At 35.8% G+C, this 15,737-nt stretch overlaps 1 protein-coding gene across 12 annotated transcripts in view; it reads right to left on the bottom strand.

The window, feature by feature from the left end:
• Positions 1-15,737, bottom strand: part of INPP4B (inositol polyphosphate-4-phosphatase type II B) — a 743,160-nt gene that overhangs the window by 154,010 nt on the left and 573,413 nt on the right. For all 12 annotated transcript variants that reach the window (XM_003129178.6, XM_021100667.1, XM_021100673.1 and 9 more), the window contains one exon: positions 10,092-10,269. In XM_003129178.6, coding sequence (XP_003129226.3) covers positions 10,092-10,269 — 178 coding nt within the window. The remainder of the gene's footprint in view (positions 1-10,091; positions 10,270-15,737) is intronic.

Below are 15,737 nucleotides of genomic sequence, written 5' to 3'. Positions count from 1 at the left end.
CAAGCACTGACCCATATTGTTAACATATTTATCCTTTGTAATGTGTTGGGAAGAAGCCCTTAGCATTATTTTGAATAATACACCATTTACTGAGACACTCTTGGATATAACGTGTCTTCACTCTTGCTGTAACTCAAGGGAATCATTTTTCGGTGCCTTTTCAATATGCAGTCAACGGTGCCAAGGCCAATAATGGTTACTCAACTGTCTTGAAATCTCCCTGCTGTGTCAGCAACTACGGAAAATGTTAAACCATATGTAAAGCAAGCACCTGGTAAGACTGTGTCATATTTGCATAGTTACATCTTTGCAACAGGTTGTGAAGTTCTAGAGCTAGAAGAGACCTTGTGTGGGCCTCTTCACTAAGCGGATTAAAAAAGAAAATAACTAAGAAAATGTATGGTGACCTGCCCTAGAGAGCTGGTTGGAGACACAAACGGAACAGAGGCCAAGTTTTCTAACAAATTCTGCAGTTTTGTTCCTTACGCACACCACCTACTAAGACCACCAAGCAAGATTGGATGTTTCTGTCCCTCTTCCCCTTATTCCCTAACCTCAGCTCCCAAGGTGCTTTGAACATGTACCAGCTCTCAGAGTTATCTGTGCCCATAATGGCTGATGTAACTATCTTCACTGCTAAATTTTAGTGGATGCTTTAAACTCTCTTTAAATCTGACGATCTGTTAGTCACAGTGAAGGCACTTTGATGGTGTGCAGATAAGAAACATGGCAAAAAAAAATGGATACATTAGACATATTAGAATAAAAAGATGGAAATCTTTTTATAAGAAATTAGAAAATGAAAATAAATAGGCAGCTTTTTCATTAAAAGAACTAATGAAAAAGTTGGCTAGACAGTACAAGTCAGTATAGTTACAGAAAAATGGGGAAACATGCTGTTTACATAATTTTCCAGAGAGCATGGACGTGTTCATCAATGCGAATTTAAATATTAAAAATGTGAATTTATATCCATTCAGCTTAACTATTCCTCTCTGGATAGTTCCAATAAATTCTTTTGATTTATTTTTAGAGCAAACAGCTTGACTTCTTTGAATTCCTGCTACTATAGCCCCAGTCTCCGTAACACTCACTAATTACTATGTAGCTGAATATTATTCACACCCAATGAAATTTCCTGTGGTTCCTGTAATCACCATCATTTCTTCCCATAGCATGCACACGCAGAGTTTCCTCTTCATTTATTCAAATCTCATTTGGGTTGATTTAGCACCAAACACATGAGAGATATTACAGTAGATTCCTGCACTTTCACAACCTAGAATTTTTGAGAAGTAATTGAATGTAACACACAAAATCTTAAACACCACAAAGGCTGATCTTCTACTTCATGTTTATACTGAAAAATTGATCTGACTCTTTGGAAACTCTCTGGATCACCAAGATGCTGTGCATTGAATCATATTCCATGGCAATATCCATGTGACTGGAAAAATCTTAAATTTTCTTGACTAGTATTACTTGGTAAATGTAGATTCATATAGACCCAGACGTTCTACCATCAAAATAAGCCAGCTTGGAGAGCTTCATGTAGACACTCAATCCCAACACATCTGTACATTGCTGTTCTTGCAACTGAGATAATGCTAGGGGAGTTAAATCATGGGAAAGATGTGACCATGGCTCTGTAAACTGCCTATAGTCTCAGAGTTCTGAAAATCTTTTTCCTTTTCTTACTTAGCTCCCGCTACAACACATGAAAGAGGGAAGGCTGTCTAAAGGCAAAACAATTCATTTAAAATATGAGCATAAGAATATAGTAAAAAAGCATAAACTATGAACCTAAGGCAGCTCTATTTTCTTTGTTCTATATTTAAAAAAGAGAAAGAAGATGAAATGTTTTCTTGCCTTTCTGCCATTTTTATAATTCATATGCTCATACAAGTATTCCACAGAGTAACACACGGAATTATCTGCATGTATAAAACTACTAAAAATTACATCTCCTGGGGATACATTTTCTGTTTTCCTGAATATTAATGCCAGAGGAATAGTTAGGATATGTTCATTTAAAACCACGCTTTTACACTAGGGAACTCAACAAATTAAGCAAAGTCTCATTCTAATTAGAATCTCCTTATAGTCACTGAAGAAATTCAAGGCCAGGCCTAATCCCATCCGCAATACAAAATACCAAAAACAAGTAATTATCATTTTAGTGGTCATGCATATGGCAAAAAGGAATTCTCCTTATTTTAAAATTTGATATGCCTTTATTATTTCATAGGGCAATAGTGTTCTGCTTGACCTTAGTACTTTGGTATGAGTTTAACATTCCCTGAAGGAAAAAGAATATTGAACTTTCAGCCAGGAGAGTTACCTGACATCCGGGCAGCTCATAAAAATTATCCACCTGACCTTGGCTAAATCACAAAACTGCTTTTCCACAGTTTGTACAAAATTACAATGCCTATCAGTGAAACCTTATGGGAGTTCACAGTAAACTATAAAGTGTACCCTTCTATTTATGCTTCTCTTTCTTGACTGACCTTTTCAGTTTCCTTTGTTGACTCATAATCCCTTGCTCACTCCACATGTGGTAAGTGGACCCTACGGGACCTTAAGCCACTTTCTTAAGGGCATTTTTTCCCATTGGTGATGTAACCCATTCTTCTATAACTTCAAGTATCTCTCTCTTTTTTTTTTTTTTTTTATTGTGCCAAGGTCTTCAATTCTGCCTACCTCCTGAATCAGCATTGTCAAGTGTTTCCGTCAGCCAGTCAAGTTTACAAGTTCTAGCCTGATATCAAGGTGGGGTTTTTTTTAATAGATATGTTCTTTCCTACTTTCCATATGAGTGGTATCATTACTATTCAGCAACTCAGAGTTCAGACATCTAGATCATCTTCAGTAATACTTATTTTCTGGGTTAATGATCAGTTTCTACTAGTTACATGGTTTCATAATTTCAAAGATAGACCCCTACTTTATGTTGTCTCAGCTAATCCAAATTAATACCCTTTCTGTGTTTCATGTTAATATTTTAGTAGTGTCTTTCCTTACTGGTTGATTTACTCTTCTTTAACTCTTTTTTCCAGGATATTATCCATGGACTGATGCTAAAATGTTGACTTCAGGGAGATCTTCTGTGGCTCAGTGGGTTAAAGACTTGGCCTGTCACTGCTGCAGCTTGGGTTGCTGCTGTGGTGAGGGTCTGAACCTTGGCCCGGGTAAATTCCACATGCTGCAGGTGTGGCCAAAGGAAAAAAATCTCTGATTTATTTTAAAATTTTGACATCAGAGTTTCAGCTCAGAACTACTGAATCAGAGTTTGTATTTTAGCAAGCTACCCAGAAGCATTACTCACATTGTATGATGCTCAATAATTCAAATCTTTTGTCCTTGCTCAGCCTCTCTATTGCTCTGAGAATGACCTTCAGAAAACATGCCTCCAGGCCTTCTCCCTCAACAACCTTCTCTGTACATATAGGATAGACCTTCTCTCAGGTAAATAACTAGGAATGAGACGGCTAGATCATACACATAGTTTTTAATTTTATGAGACACTGTTGAACTGTTTTCCAAACTTTGCAAACAATTGTGTACCCATCATTGACAGATGGAAGTTCCATTTATTCTATTTCCTCCCCAACTCTTCCTGTGCTCAGCTCTTTTGACTTTAGGTATTCTAGTGGGTGGTTAGGGATCTCATTTTAGTTTAAATGTGCCTTTCCCTAATAACAAATGATGATGAGTATTTTTTCACATGCTTATTTGCCATCTATCTTGTTTGGTAAAATATATTTTCAATTATTTTGCTCATTTTGAATTGTTCTGTCATTAAGTTATAAGAATATATATTCTCATACAAGTCCCTTGTCAGATACATATTTTATAAATATTTTTTCCAAGTCTATGGCTTGCCTTTTCATTTTCTTGATAGTGTCTTCTGAAATCTTTAATGAAAGTTTTTAATTTTGAAGAAGCCTTATATATTATTATTCTTTTTCTTTTTTTTGGTTCATGCTTTTTGTGCTCTAAGAAATCTTTGCCTAGTCCAAGGTGACAAAAATCTCTGCCATGCTGTCTTTTAGAAATTTATTTTTTATTTATTTGCCTTTTCTTTTAAGCTTGTATAATAAGGTCTGTGATCTATTTTAATTAATTAATTTCTATGTATATATGATGTAAATACAAAGGTTTACTTTGTATAAGGATACCAAATTGTTTTTATATTATATGTTTAAAAAAATCCTTTCTCCAATGAATTTCCTTTGTACTTTCGTCTGAAGTTATTTAAACACACACATATGGGTCTATTTCTAGATTCTCTATTCTATTCCGTTGATCTATATATCTATGCTTACACTAACATTTTACAAACCATGAAATGAATTGGTGTCATTTTTTTTTAAAGAGTAAATATGTTTAAGTAAGTTAAGCATTTTATTTTTATAATTCTGTCCACACACTTAGTATTTCTGGCACTCTTTATTCTTTCATGTAGATTCAAAATTTCCTTCTACATGTTGTGGTTCCTTCCACATGTTGTGGTTCCTTCTACATGTTCCTTCTACATGTTGTGGTGCAAGTCTGCTATGAAATCTACAGTATTTATTTGTCTAAAATGATCTTTTTTTTTTCAGGGACTTCTCTAGATATGGAATTTTATCTTTTTGTGTATGTATATCTTTTTGTGCATGCCAGTATTTTGAAGATATTGCTCCATTACTTTCTGGCTTGCAGAGTGTCCCATAAGAAGTCTTTTATAACTCTCATCTGTACTCCTCCTCACATAATATTTTTTTTCTTTTTTTCTGGTTGTTTCATAATTTTCTCTTTATCTCTGTTCCTCAGTAATTTGATGATAGTCTATCTGTGTTTCTTTTTTTAATGTTTATTCTGCTAGAGTATTTTGTTTCTTGGATCTGTAGTTTCATTGATCAAATTTTGAAAATTTTTGTTTATCAATTCTGCAAATATTTTCCTTTCACCTTTTCTTATTCTAGGATTCTACAAGTATATTAGGTTTCTTGGTATTGTTGTATATACGTCTTTCATGAAATGTTTTATCATTTTCAGTCTTTTTATCTTTTTGCTTCATTTAAATGTTTTCTAATACTACTTTCTCAAGTTCAGTATCTATTCTTCTAAATGACCAATCTGCTAATGCATGTTTATATTTAAGCAATTATATTTCACTTTTCCTTGAGTTCTATGTGATTCTTTTTAAAAATTTTCTGCTTTTCTCCTCATCTTGTTTATAGGTTTCTTTGCTTTCCTAAATATATGAGCATATTTGTAATTTTCATGTTAAGGTTCTTATCTACTAACTGCATTATCTCTGTCATTTCTGGGTCTGTTTCTATTGCTTGATTTTTCTTTTGGTCATGGATCATATGTTCCTAATTCTTTGTGTGCTTATTGAATGCCAGGTATTTTGTACTTTACATGCTTGGTTGCTAGATTTTATTGTATTCTTTCAAATAAGAGTGGATTTTGTTTTGGTATGAAGTTATGTCACACTAGAAGGACTCAGTAAGACTGTTTCAACCTTATTTTTAAGCCTTGTTAGCATGGATCAAGAGCAGCCTTTAATCTAGGACTAATTTATCTCACTACTAGGATCATACCCTTCTGAGGGCCCTACACAATGCCCTATGTGTTACAAAATCTTTTCACTCTCCTGGTAGGAAGATAAGGCATTCCCAGTCCTGTATGACCACAATTATTTTGTCTGCTTATTTCTAGTATTTATTTCCCCTGAGTTTGATTGTTTATTTGCATGCATATGCAAATCAGTACTCAGGTAAAGATTTAAAAGCACACATTTACAGATCTCCAAGGCTTTCTGTATACTGCTCCCTTTTTGCTACTCTCTTTTGCAAATTTTAGCCATCATGGCTTTTCTGAACTCCAATATCAATCTCCTCAGCTTGAGAAGTTACTGTTTGGCTTCCTCCTCCTTGTGCTTTAGCCTGGAGACTGCCTGCAGGAAGAAACTAGGCAATTATAAAATTATCAGTAAGACATAGTTTGTTATCTTCCTGTGCTGCCTATCTTCCCATGCCTAAAAACCCTTATTTTATACATTTTTTTCCAGTCATCTGGTTGTTCAAGGTGAGAGGATACATGTTACCATATCAACACCAGAAAGAGAGGTTCTAATCCATATATTTCATGTACCTGTATCATTCTTAATATTAATTTCTTATGTTTATTTTGCCTATTTTTCAATATTCTCATAAACATAAATTTTGTTTTTATATACTATCACTTATTTCACCAATGAAATATTTACCATATGAGAGAGACTATGAAAAGAAGAAATATAAGCTCTAGTCCTGAAACTTCATCTTCATTTCTACTGGTTACTTTCACATTCCTTTAGAATATAGTATATATGTATGCACATGTGTGTATGTGTGTGTGTGCATACTTTCACCAACTATAAAAAAATAGACAAAAATCCTCTATTTACTGAGTTCTCCTATTCAGTTTGGGACTGAGATAGAGTGGTTGAAGAAAATAAACAATAAGAAATTCCTTTTCAGTACCTATGTATTCAGCATAATCAATATTCTGTATATTATGTGTATCCTCAACTTCTTAGCATACTGACTTCCTGGCATTGTTTTTAAAGTAAATGGAATATTTATTAAAATCCTGAATCAAGTTTTATAGTGAAATGCTTTTTCCTTTCTTTGCATACAACAGAATGCTCTGATGTACCACGTTAAGGTTGCAAACATAGTATGAATTAAAAGTATGAGATTTTCTCAAAATATACTGTGAATGTCCTTCTAATACATGTGATAAAATCTTTTTTGTTGTTTACTGTTTCATGATTGCCACACTGTGAAATACCCCATCCTTTAAATTTTTTGGACTGTATAAGTTAAGGACCACGTCCCTGTAGTATTTGTCATACAGCATTGAGTACAATACCACACATAATTAGGTGCTTGATGTTGCTTTGCGGTGAGCAGGGTAACAATGACTTTCTAAATAAGGTCTATCAGCCTCTATGGAATAGAAGCTGATGTCACATACACACCTGAGCTATGAGCTATATGCCCACATTTAGGTCTGTATTTTTTTTTTTTCATATTGAATTTCTTTAATTACTTTTTTTTCTCCCTCTCCCATCTCTCTCTTTCTTTTTTTTCTTAATCACAGTATTGTATAATTTTAGTCTAGGGAAAAGGAAAATCCTCCTCATCCCACTCTATTATTAACCTTTCTGTTTTTTTGGGTTTTTTTTTTTTTGCTTTTTAGGGCCACACTTGCGGCATATGGAGGTTCCCAGGGTAGGGGTCTAATCACAGCTGTAGTCACCGGCTTATACCACAGCCACAGCAATGCCAGATCTGAGCCACATCTGCAACCTACACCACAGCTCACAGCAGTGTCGGATCCTTAACACACTGAGTAAGGCCAGGGATCGAACCCACAACCTCACAGTTCCTAGTCAGATTTGTTTCCACTGAGCCACGATGAGAACTCCCAACCTTTCATATCTTATGTTAAAAATTTGGCTTATGCTTTGTCTTCTTTGCTGAGATTATTCATGTAAAGTCAGAACTTGTCTTTTGTTAGAACCTTACATCATAACATCAAATAATTTCTTTAATATTTTCACAAACTAATATGCAGCAAACAAATCCAGTTATCCAGTTATCAGAAGATACACTAAGAATTTAAAAAATTAGAACAACTTAGTTGAGTGTGTATACATTAGGATATAAAAATTCTGTAGAAAATTTTACTGTGAAATTTCAGTTATGCCCCTATAATGTACTGAATATACTATATGGATGAATTCTTAAGGAAACAGCTCAAGAGCTAATTTTCCAAACATGCCAGCTCAGCTTCAATGAAATAAAGCAAAAGGACTCTCAATAAAGAAAAGATTTAGTCTCTAATCCACAGTGTGGAAGTCCCTGATCTTAAAAACAAAATGTTTGAAGTTAAATCTTGCTAATATTAAACCATACTAAAATTTAAGATGCCACTAAAATGATTTATCTTTTATGCTAGTTTCATAAATCCTGCTTTATTTTAAACCACGAACTCTTAACTGTCTCCATACACTATGCAAAACTCTGTTTTAACTGAGATTCTTTGAAATACTGGGCATGAATTCTTAAAGAAATGCATGGCTTGCAAACTTAGCTTTAAAAAAATCCAGATTTCAAGCGCTGACAGATTTATTAGTAGATGAGGATTGTCTATTCAGTTAAAAAAAAATAGGGGAAAAAGTTGGAGCAATGCTGAATTAAAGGAGGAGAAAATACACGCCCTGCCCACCTCCCCCAATCACTGCAGCAAGTTGTAAATGGTGTAGGAAATGACAAATCCCAGCCCAGTGTACAGGAAGTATATAAATGCAGCTCTGTAATCACCACAGCGATGTGCTATTGGCTAACATCTTCTGTTTAGGTGAACTCAGGAAAACCTCATCTCATTCACAAATCCAAAAAAGAAATAAACCCAAAAGAAAGTCTATTATTTTACCATATGCAGCATTCTCTTCTTTTTTTGTTCCCTTTCCATACCCATAACCCATTCATTGACTATTAGACATATTCACTGACTGTTAGAAAACCTAAGTATTGTAGAGAAGTTTGTCTAACAACATTTTTTTTTCTTAATTTAAAAAAGGAAACATCAAAATACAAATACTACATAGAGGATACCAAGAAAGGGTTTCTCCATTCCAGAGTCAACCAGACCTGGGTGTAGTGCCTGGTTTTGTTAGAATCCTGGGTTTGAGCCTAGCTGCCTGGTTTTGCACCTTTAAAAAAAAAAAATTCTCTGAGCATCAATCTTTTCCTTTGTGAAATGGAGTTAACATGTACCCACAATTTGAAGGTTAAATGAAATAGCCTATGTCATTAAAGTTGCTAGCAAAATTTAACAATATAGGTAGTTGTAAAATTCAGCTCAATTTTCTTCCTTTTCACGATGGAGGCATTTGTTCTGGCATAGAAAGAAGGCTGCATTCGACCTGGAAATCTTGGTTTTCGGTTTTTCATTTTTTAATTTATTTCACAATTCCCTTGACTTTTCTCAATACATATTTGCTAATTTTTGTTTCTGAAAACAGATATTGGTTATCTTCCATGAGAAAAATACATGATAATGAAGATTTTAAACTAAAATGTGAAATATTTTCAAGGTATTATTATTATAAATGAACATATCTGAATCTCAAAAATATATACATACATAGTATTCCGGTTTCTACAAATCTGTTCTTCAGGGACACAAAGAACTATGCTGTTATTCTACTCTAAAATAATACCATGAGAATTTTCCTTGGTCAGTTTCTTCAAGGACATATTTATTGGAAGTCATAATAAATTATAAGCTGTCCCCAGAATGCAGAGGTTAAGATAAGTATATTGGTGGTGAACTCCAGGATATCCGATCTAGCATTTCTAATCAAGCTGCAATTTGTCTTTTTCTAGCTTGGTTCTCTCCACATCATTCAGATGTCCTAATTCGTCATGGAAGTTGATATTGAGTATTTACCCCATATGAGACTACCACTCCTCTCTGCACACACAAATGCAAGTCATCTTTGGAAAAATTAAGACCTGGTTCTATGACATTTCAAACAATAACTAACTCTTTAGGAAATTCTTAGGAACTTCCCCCAGTAGATAACGCAGTAGACTGCGAACTGAAGCAGATGAATCACCCCATGTCCCTGATAAGGATCCACCTCAGAGTTCTGCTCTCAAGGGAAGTGACATTTCTCCTTATAGGTATAGCATAAAAATTAGGTGATCACCAGAGGAAAATAAAGTACTTTTCAAAATCGAATTTCATCCACTTATGACCATGAACCAAAGAAAATGAAAGATATCAAGGAAAAGAGAAAATATACCCCAACCAATAATAGGTTTCATTTCCTACTAGGAAAAAAAAATAATGCTCAGTAAGATTTGACAAGAGAATGAGGCCAATTCATTTTGATCCTGTGGCAATACTTTGAAGCTTACTTTTTAACCTAGTCTATTTTACATTTCCAGATGCTATGAAAGGCAATGTATGCAGAAAGCAACAGCAGTGGGGATTGGGGTATTTCATTTTCCCCACTGTAGTGATGATTTGGATCTTACTTTTTCTGAAAGCATCTTTAAAGAATTCTTCAAGCTGTCTGGAGAACGCTGGCTTGCAGAATTAAGCAGTAGGTCTGCATGGGTTGCTATCAGAGGTTGTAGTTGATTGATGTTGCTGAGAACTTCTTTTGCTTTGGCTGTGTTTTCAGGTGAATAGTAAATAAACTGGTATTCAGTACTGTAACAACAAAGATAAAGGCAAGTTACACAACAAGCAGGAAGAATTTTCAGCCCTTAGTACCAGATGGCAAATGATAAACAGAACTCCAAATAGTATTACTTCCTATCGAGCAGATAAGAACTCTTCTAAGAGATGTTTAGGATACCCTAAGAATTTTTTAAAGTCAAATGACCAAGATATTTTGTAAGTGTAGGTGAAATAAATTCAATCCATGTTCAACCACTAGGAAGATTCTTCATGATTACGTATGTCGAGTATCAGTATTCAAAACAAATTCGTATTAGTATTAATTACTAATGAACTTGAGGTCTCATAGTACAGAGAGGGAAGTATGAGGCTTTATATTTAGGCCAGTATGAATATAGACCCTGGTTCTGCCGCTTACTAGCTGGATGATGTTGGGCAGCCTTGAGCTTCCTCATCAGGAAAGTGGGAATAATCATCCAGACAGCTCTAAGAAGTGGGTAAGATTCACATGAAATGCTTAACTACAACAGTGCTTGACACAGGGCAAGAATTTAATAATTATTGGAGTTCCTGGTACCTTAGTAGGTTTAGGATCCAGCATTATCACTGCTGTGGCTCAGGTCACTGCTTCTACAGTGTTTTGACCCCTGGCCTGGGAACTTTTGCATGCCATGGGTGGAGCCCAAAAAAAAGAAAAAAAAAAAAAGGAGAGAGAGAATTTGATAATTATTACCTATATTTTTCCCCATGATAATTAGGGCAAGGACCTACGGTAGAGCTCAGGAAATTATACTCAATATTGTAACTGACTCGCTGTGTTGTACACCAGAAACTAACTCAATGTTGTAAATCAACTATGTTTCTATTAAAAAAATAAAAATAAAAAATAATGTGATTGATGTGTCGCACTGATGTTTAATACCCAGCAATTTTGACAGTCTGTGGGGGCTATTCCAAGGTCCTCGTCACTGATCTGCTCTTCTGTCGGTTTACTCTGCTTTCTGGCGTCATCTTCTGGGGATTGACAAGCCTCTGACAGCTTAGCTCTGAGGAAGCTAGAGTTCCCAAGGCCAAGGTGATCTTCCCTCCACCTGTTCATAGACCTGTCCTCTTTCTGCATTGTGTCCCACCTGGCCTCTCATATGTTCACTCCCATGTGCTCTTTTTGACTCCTGTCACCACTGCCTCCTTCTTAACTCATATCATGTGTCCCTGGCAGTTCAGTGTTACTTTATTCCTGAACACTATCTACATCCATTATTTTTTGCTACATATGCCTTACTCTGCAAAATTCCCATTGGAGGAAATACATGGCCAAGATTTATTTCTCACATCTTCTATCTTTATACCTTAGTTCAGTGGAGCTTAATTTTAATAGGCATAAGATTCACTGGGGGATGAGGTCAGGGCCTGGGCATTTTTAGTGAAGACTGCTGGTGCCCTGGTGACACCAAGAGATTCTGCTGCAAAGGCTGTAGCCTTAGTAACAAGCATCTCAGGAAATCCTGACGCAGGGGAATAGCTAATCACTTTCAGAGACACCTGTTGCCCTTGTTCTGACTGTGAGTTGTGCTCTACACTACCAATCACAGGACACAATGACTCTGATAAAAGTCCCTTATTCTTATTCCAAGTTTTTCATTCTTAAATCATTCTGCTTTTTATAACACCTTCTGTAAGGCTACTTTTGCCCTCCAGTTTTATACTCAGCACTAATTGCTTCGGTTCACTTCTCATTACGAGTGTTGCCTCTTCTAATCGTTTTCTTTCCAGCATCCTTTCATCTTTTCCCTCCCAATACACTCCCTGCCCTCTTCTTCTCCTCCAATACATTCTTTGATCACCATCACAGGACATAATCATAACTCCTGCCCCCGTTCCTAAGTCACTTTCCATTTGAGCAGAATTATGTAGCAGGCATTGGTTTTTCTGGTTAAGCCTTTTAACGATGAGCATCTTACCTTAAGTGAGGCTGAAAGATTCATTTTCCACTATAAAAGCCAATGTTGGTGTCCAGGATGAAATAGTATGGTTTGGAAAAAAAATATATCACCACTCACAAAATAATTTTAAGCATACATAAATTTCATCTACCTATTCAGTGCCTTACTCTTTAAACATGTCATATATTTTAACAGTTATAGCTTCTTAAAGAGAAGTTATGAGTATAATTTAATTATTGAGATAAAAAGAATATAGTTAAACTCCGTTTTATAGTGGTCTGTAATTTAAACTGAATCTAAATACTTGAATCAACTATCAGAGAAAACCAAAAGAAATAATACTCGCTTGGACAAAAAATATTTTATAGGATATAAATAATATAGCCAATCATGGGTAATAAAAGTTGAAGTTAGTGTCACATAATTTTTTTTTTTTTTGTCTTTTTGCCTTTTCTAGGGCCGCACCCACAGCATATGGAGGTTCCCAGGCTAAGGGTCTAACCAGAGCTGTAGCCGCCGGCCTACACCAGAGCCCCAGCAACATGGGATCCAAGCTGTGTCTGCAACCTACACCACAGCTCACAGCAACATCAGATCTTTAACCCACTGAGCGAGGCCAGGGATCGAACCTGCAACCTCATGGTTCCTAGTCGGATTAGTTAACCACTGAGTCACGACGAGAACTCCAGTGTCACAGTATTTTTATGTTGAGGAAACAGTGAATTAAAGTAAATATATATGTGTATTTTGTATACAAACATTAATTTAATATATATTTATTTAAATTATTTAATATCTAATTAATTAGAATACACACACCCATATTCATATGTTCACGTGCATGCTGCTGTCAGAGGTGTCATTTTTGAGATATAATGAAAGATAAAACACACAGTGAATTAATATTCACATTCATAAGCTCTAGTTGATAACCAAATACAAATAAAACAGTAGTTGTGTATTCCTGCGTGTATATCCCACCTCAGTGGCTTTTTGCTGCTCCTCCTTATTTTCCCATCCTCCAGTGTTGGGCACATTCCAGACCTCAGTCCTGGAACACTTCCTTTCTCTTATCTACCTGTCCTTCCTAAGTAATCTTATTTCATCTTGTGGTTGAAAAATCTCAGTTGTGCTAGTAATTTCCAAATTTATTCATCTCCCATCTAGACTTTCCCCTGAAGCCCATTAAAAGCAGGGGCTCTCTTCTTGACATTCCAGCTTATCATGTCCCAAACAGAGCTCCCGATCTGAGCCCTATTCTCAGCACCCAGCCCCTTCCACCCTCTTCCCCATCACAATTCAGATCAAGTTCATTTGACAGTATCAGTGTCTCTTCTCCGCTTCTCCTAACTTCTGCCTAATTTTGCAGAAATTCTGTCTTTTTCTTCCAAACTTATGAGGAATCCAACCAAGCATTTCTACGCTCATTGCAATCCCACTGATGTAAGCCGTCCCCATTTCTCAACATCAGGATTATTGCAATAACCTACAAACTGAGCTCCCACCTCTGTCTTTACTGAGAACCTGAAATCCTTGACTTATGCTTAGGTTTGATGGAAGCAGGAAGTAGGCAAAGAGAAAGAAATAAAGCAGCTTTTCCTTAGCCCCCTGCCCACAGCCCAAAGCCTGGGACTTGCTCTGCCATTTATCTGTGCCTTCCCTTCCCCAGGCCACTGCTACCGCCACTCCTTAACCCATTTATTCATCCAAGCTACTACTTTGACAGTTGAAGTCATGGAAAAATAGAGATGAGAAATGATGAGTAGGCAAGGAGTGAAAAAGGAAGGAAAATAGAGCGGGGAGAGGAATGGGCAGATTAGGGTAGATGAGTTTAGGAAAAAATGCTGTGGAGGGCCGTGCCTTCACCTTTGTGGTAGAATCAAACCTCCAGAGAAAAATCTAAGGACTACCTCCACTAGTTTCTTTTTTTTCCCCCCGACTCAAGCACTACTTGGAAAAAAAACGATTTCTTGAATCCAAAGGGAAGGAGAGACACGTTTTCAGTTCTAACTGAGAAGACACCTATGTGGGTAATAAATGAAAATTTACACCTTAGTACACTTGAATATACCCTTCTGGCTTCACAGGGTTTAACAATGTGCTTGATGAAACTGTACAAAGTAAAAAAACTCAACAAAACAAAACATACATCTCTGTTTTTCCCCATGCATCCCTTCTTTTTCTTCTTTTTTCTTTATTTCTTTTTTGCTAGAACTGTGGCTTAGAGAAAAGAATTTGAAGAAAAACACGATTCATTTTGTTGACCTCCTATGGATTTCACTTATATAATTGAGTAACATGATCTAAACTTAAATAGCTGTTTATCTCTGAAGTTACGTCGTTAAAAAATATTGGTTTCATGGAAATTTTAGAATCAGTATTTAAAAAGTTTAATTATATTAGAGTATAGTTGACTTACAATGTTGCATCAGTTTCAGGTGGATAGCAAGGTGAATCAGTCATACATATAAACATATCCACTCTTTTTTTCCCATATAGTAGAATCAGCATTTTGAACAAAACTTGACTCTGTTGTTTATTAGCACTGTGATAGGTAATGTTAATTAAGGGGAAAAATATCTAAAATTTGTTTCATTTCAGCTCAGTGTGACCTCAAGGGAATTTGCCTATTAGTTCTGATCACACTGGCTCCTACTCTCCCACGTTACAGTTTGAAAGCTGTTATCTGCAATTTCTTGACCATCAGGACCTCTTTTGCATAGGAGTTTTCACTTCCTTCCATGGCCTATTTCAATTTATCCCTGATTTTACTTGCCCTGATTTCCTCTGCCAACTTGCAAGAGTCTGGTCAAATCTATTTCTGCCAAGCGTGGCTTCTAGTATTTTCGTGTTCACTCCTCTGTGAGGATGTGATGGACTAACACCCAAACCAGGTCCTCCCGCATCCCTCCAATCTGAAAAATCTCTCAACTTGATCCTAGACCTTATTTATTCATATGCCTAATAAAAGTATGGAGTAATATAAGGTACAAGAATAGAAACCACTCCCAAATACACTGCAAAGGTAAATGTTCCTCCACTGCAAAGGAGGCTAAGGGATATTTTTTAGGGTGATGGAAATGTCCTAAAATGGGATTGTGATGAGGATTACACCGTTCTGTGCATTTGCTAAAAATCACTGAACCATACACTTAAAATAGGTCCATTGAATGGTATGAAAATTATACTACATAAGTAGAGAGTAGTATGGTGGCTCCTAGGGGCTGGGGGAGTGGGAAATGCAGAGATGTTGGTCAAGATATTCCCCCAAAATTGTTTCACGTACATAAGATATATATGTTCTGGAGATCTAGTTAACTAGTCTGTGACTAGTTATATTGTATTCTTGGGTCATATCGTATTCTTGAAATACAATGACTAGTTATATTTATTCTATATATGTAACTAGTTATATTGTATTCTAGGGTCATATCGTATTCTTGAAATTTGCTAAGAGGGTAGATTTTAAGTGTTCTCAAAAAAAAAAAAGAAAGAAAAAGAAGATAAGAAAAATTAAAGAAAAAGGAAAAGAAAACAAGATGGTAACTAAGTTAG

This window comes from Sus scrofa, chromosome 8, assembly GCF_000003025.6.
Source record: "Sus scrofa isolate TJ Tabasco breed Duroc chromosome 8, Sscrofa11.1, whole genome shotgun sequence".
NCBI classification, from domain to species: domain Eukaryota; kingdom Metazoa; phylum Chordata; class Mammalia; order Artiodactyla; family Suidae; genus Sus; species Sus scrofa.
This window is presented reverse-complemented; position numbering and strand designations above follow the sequence as displayed.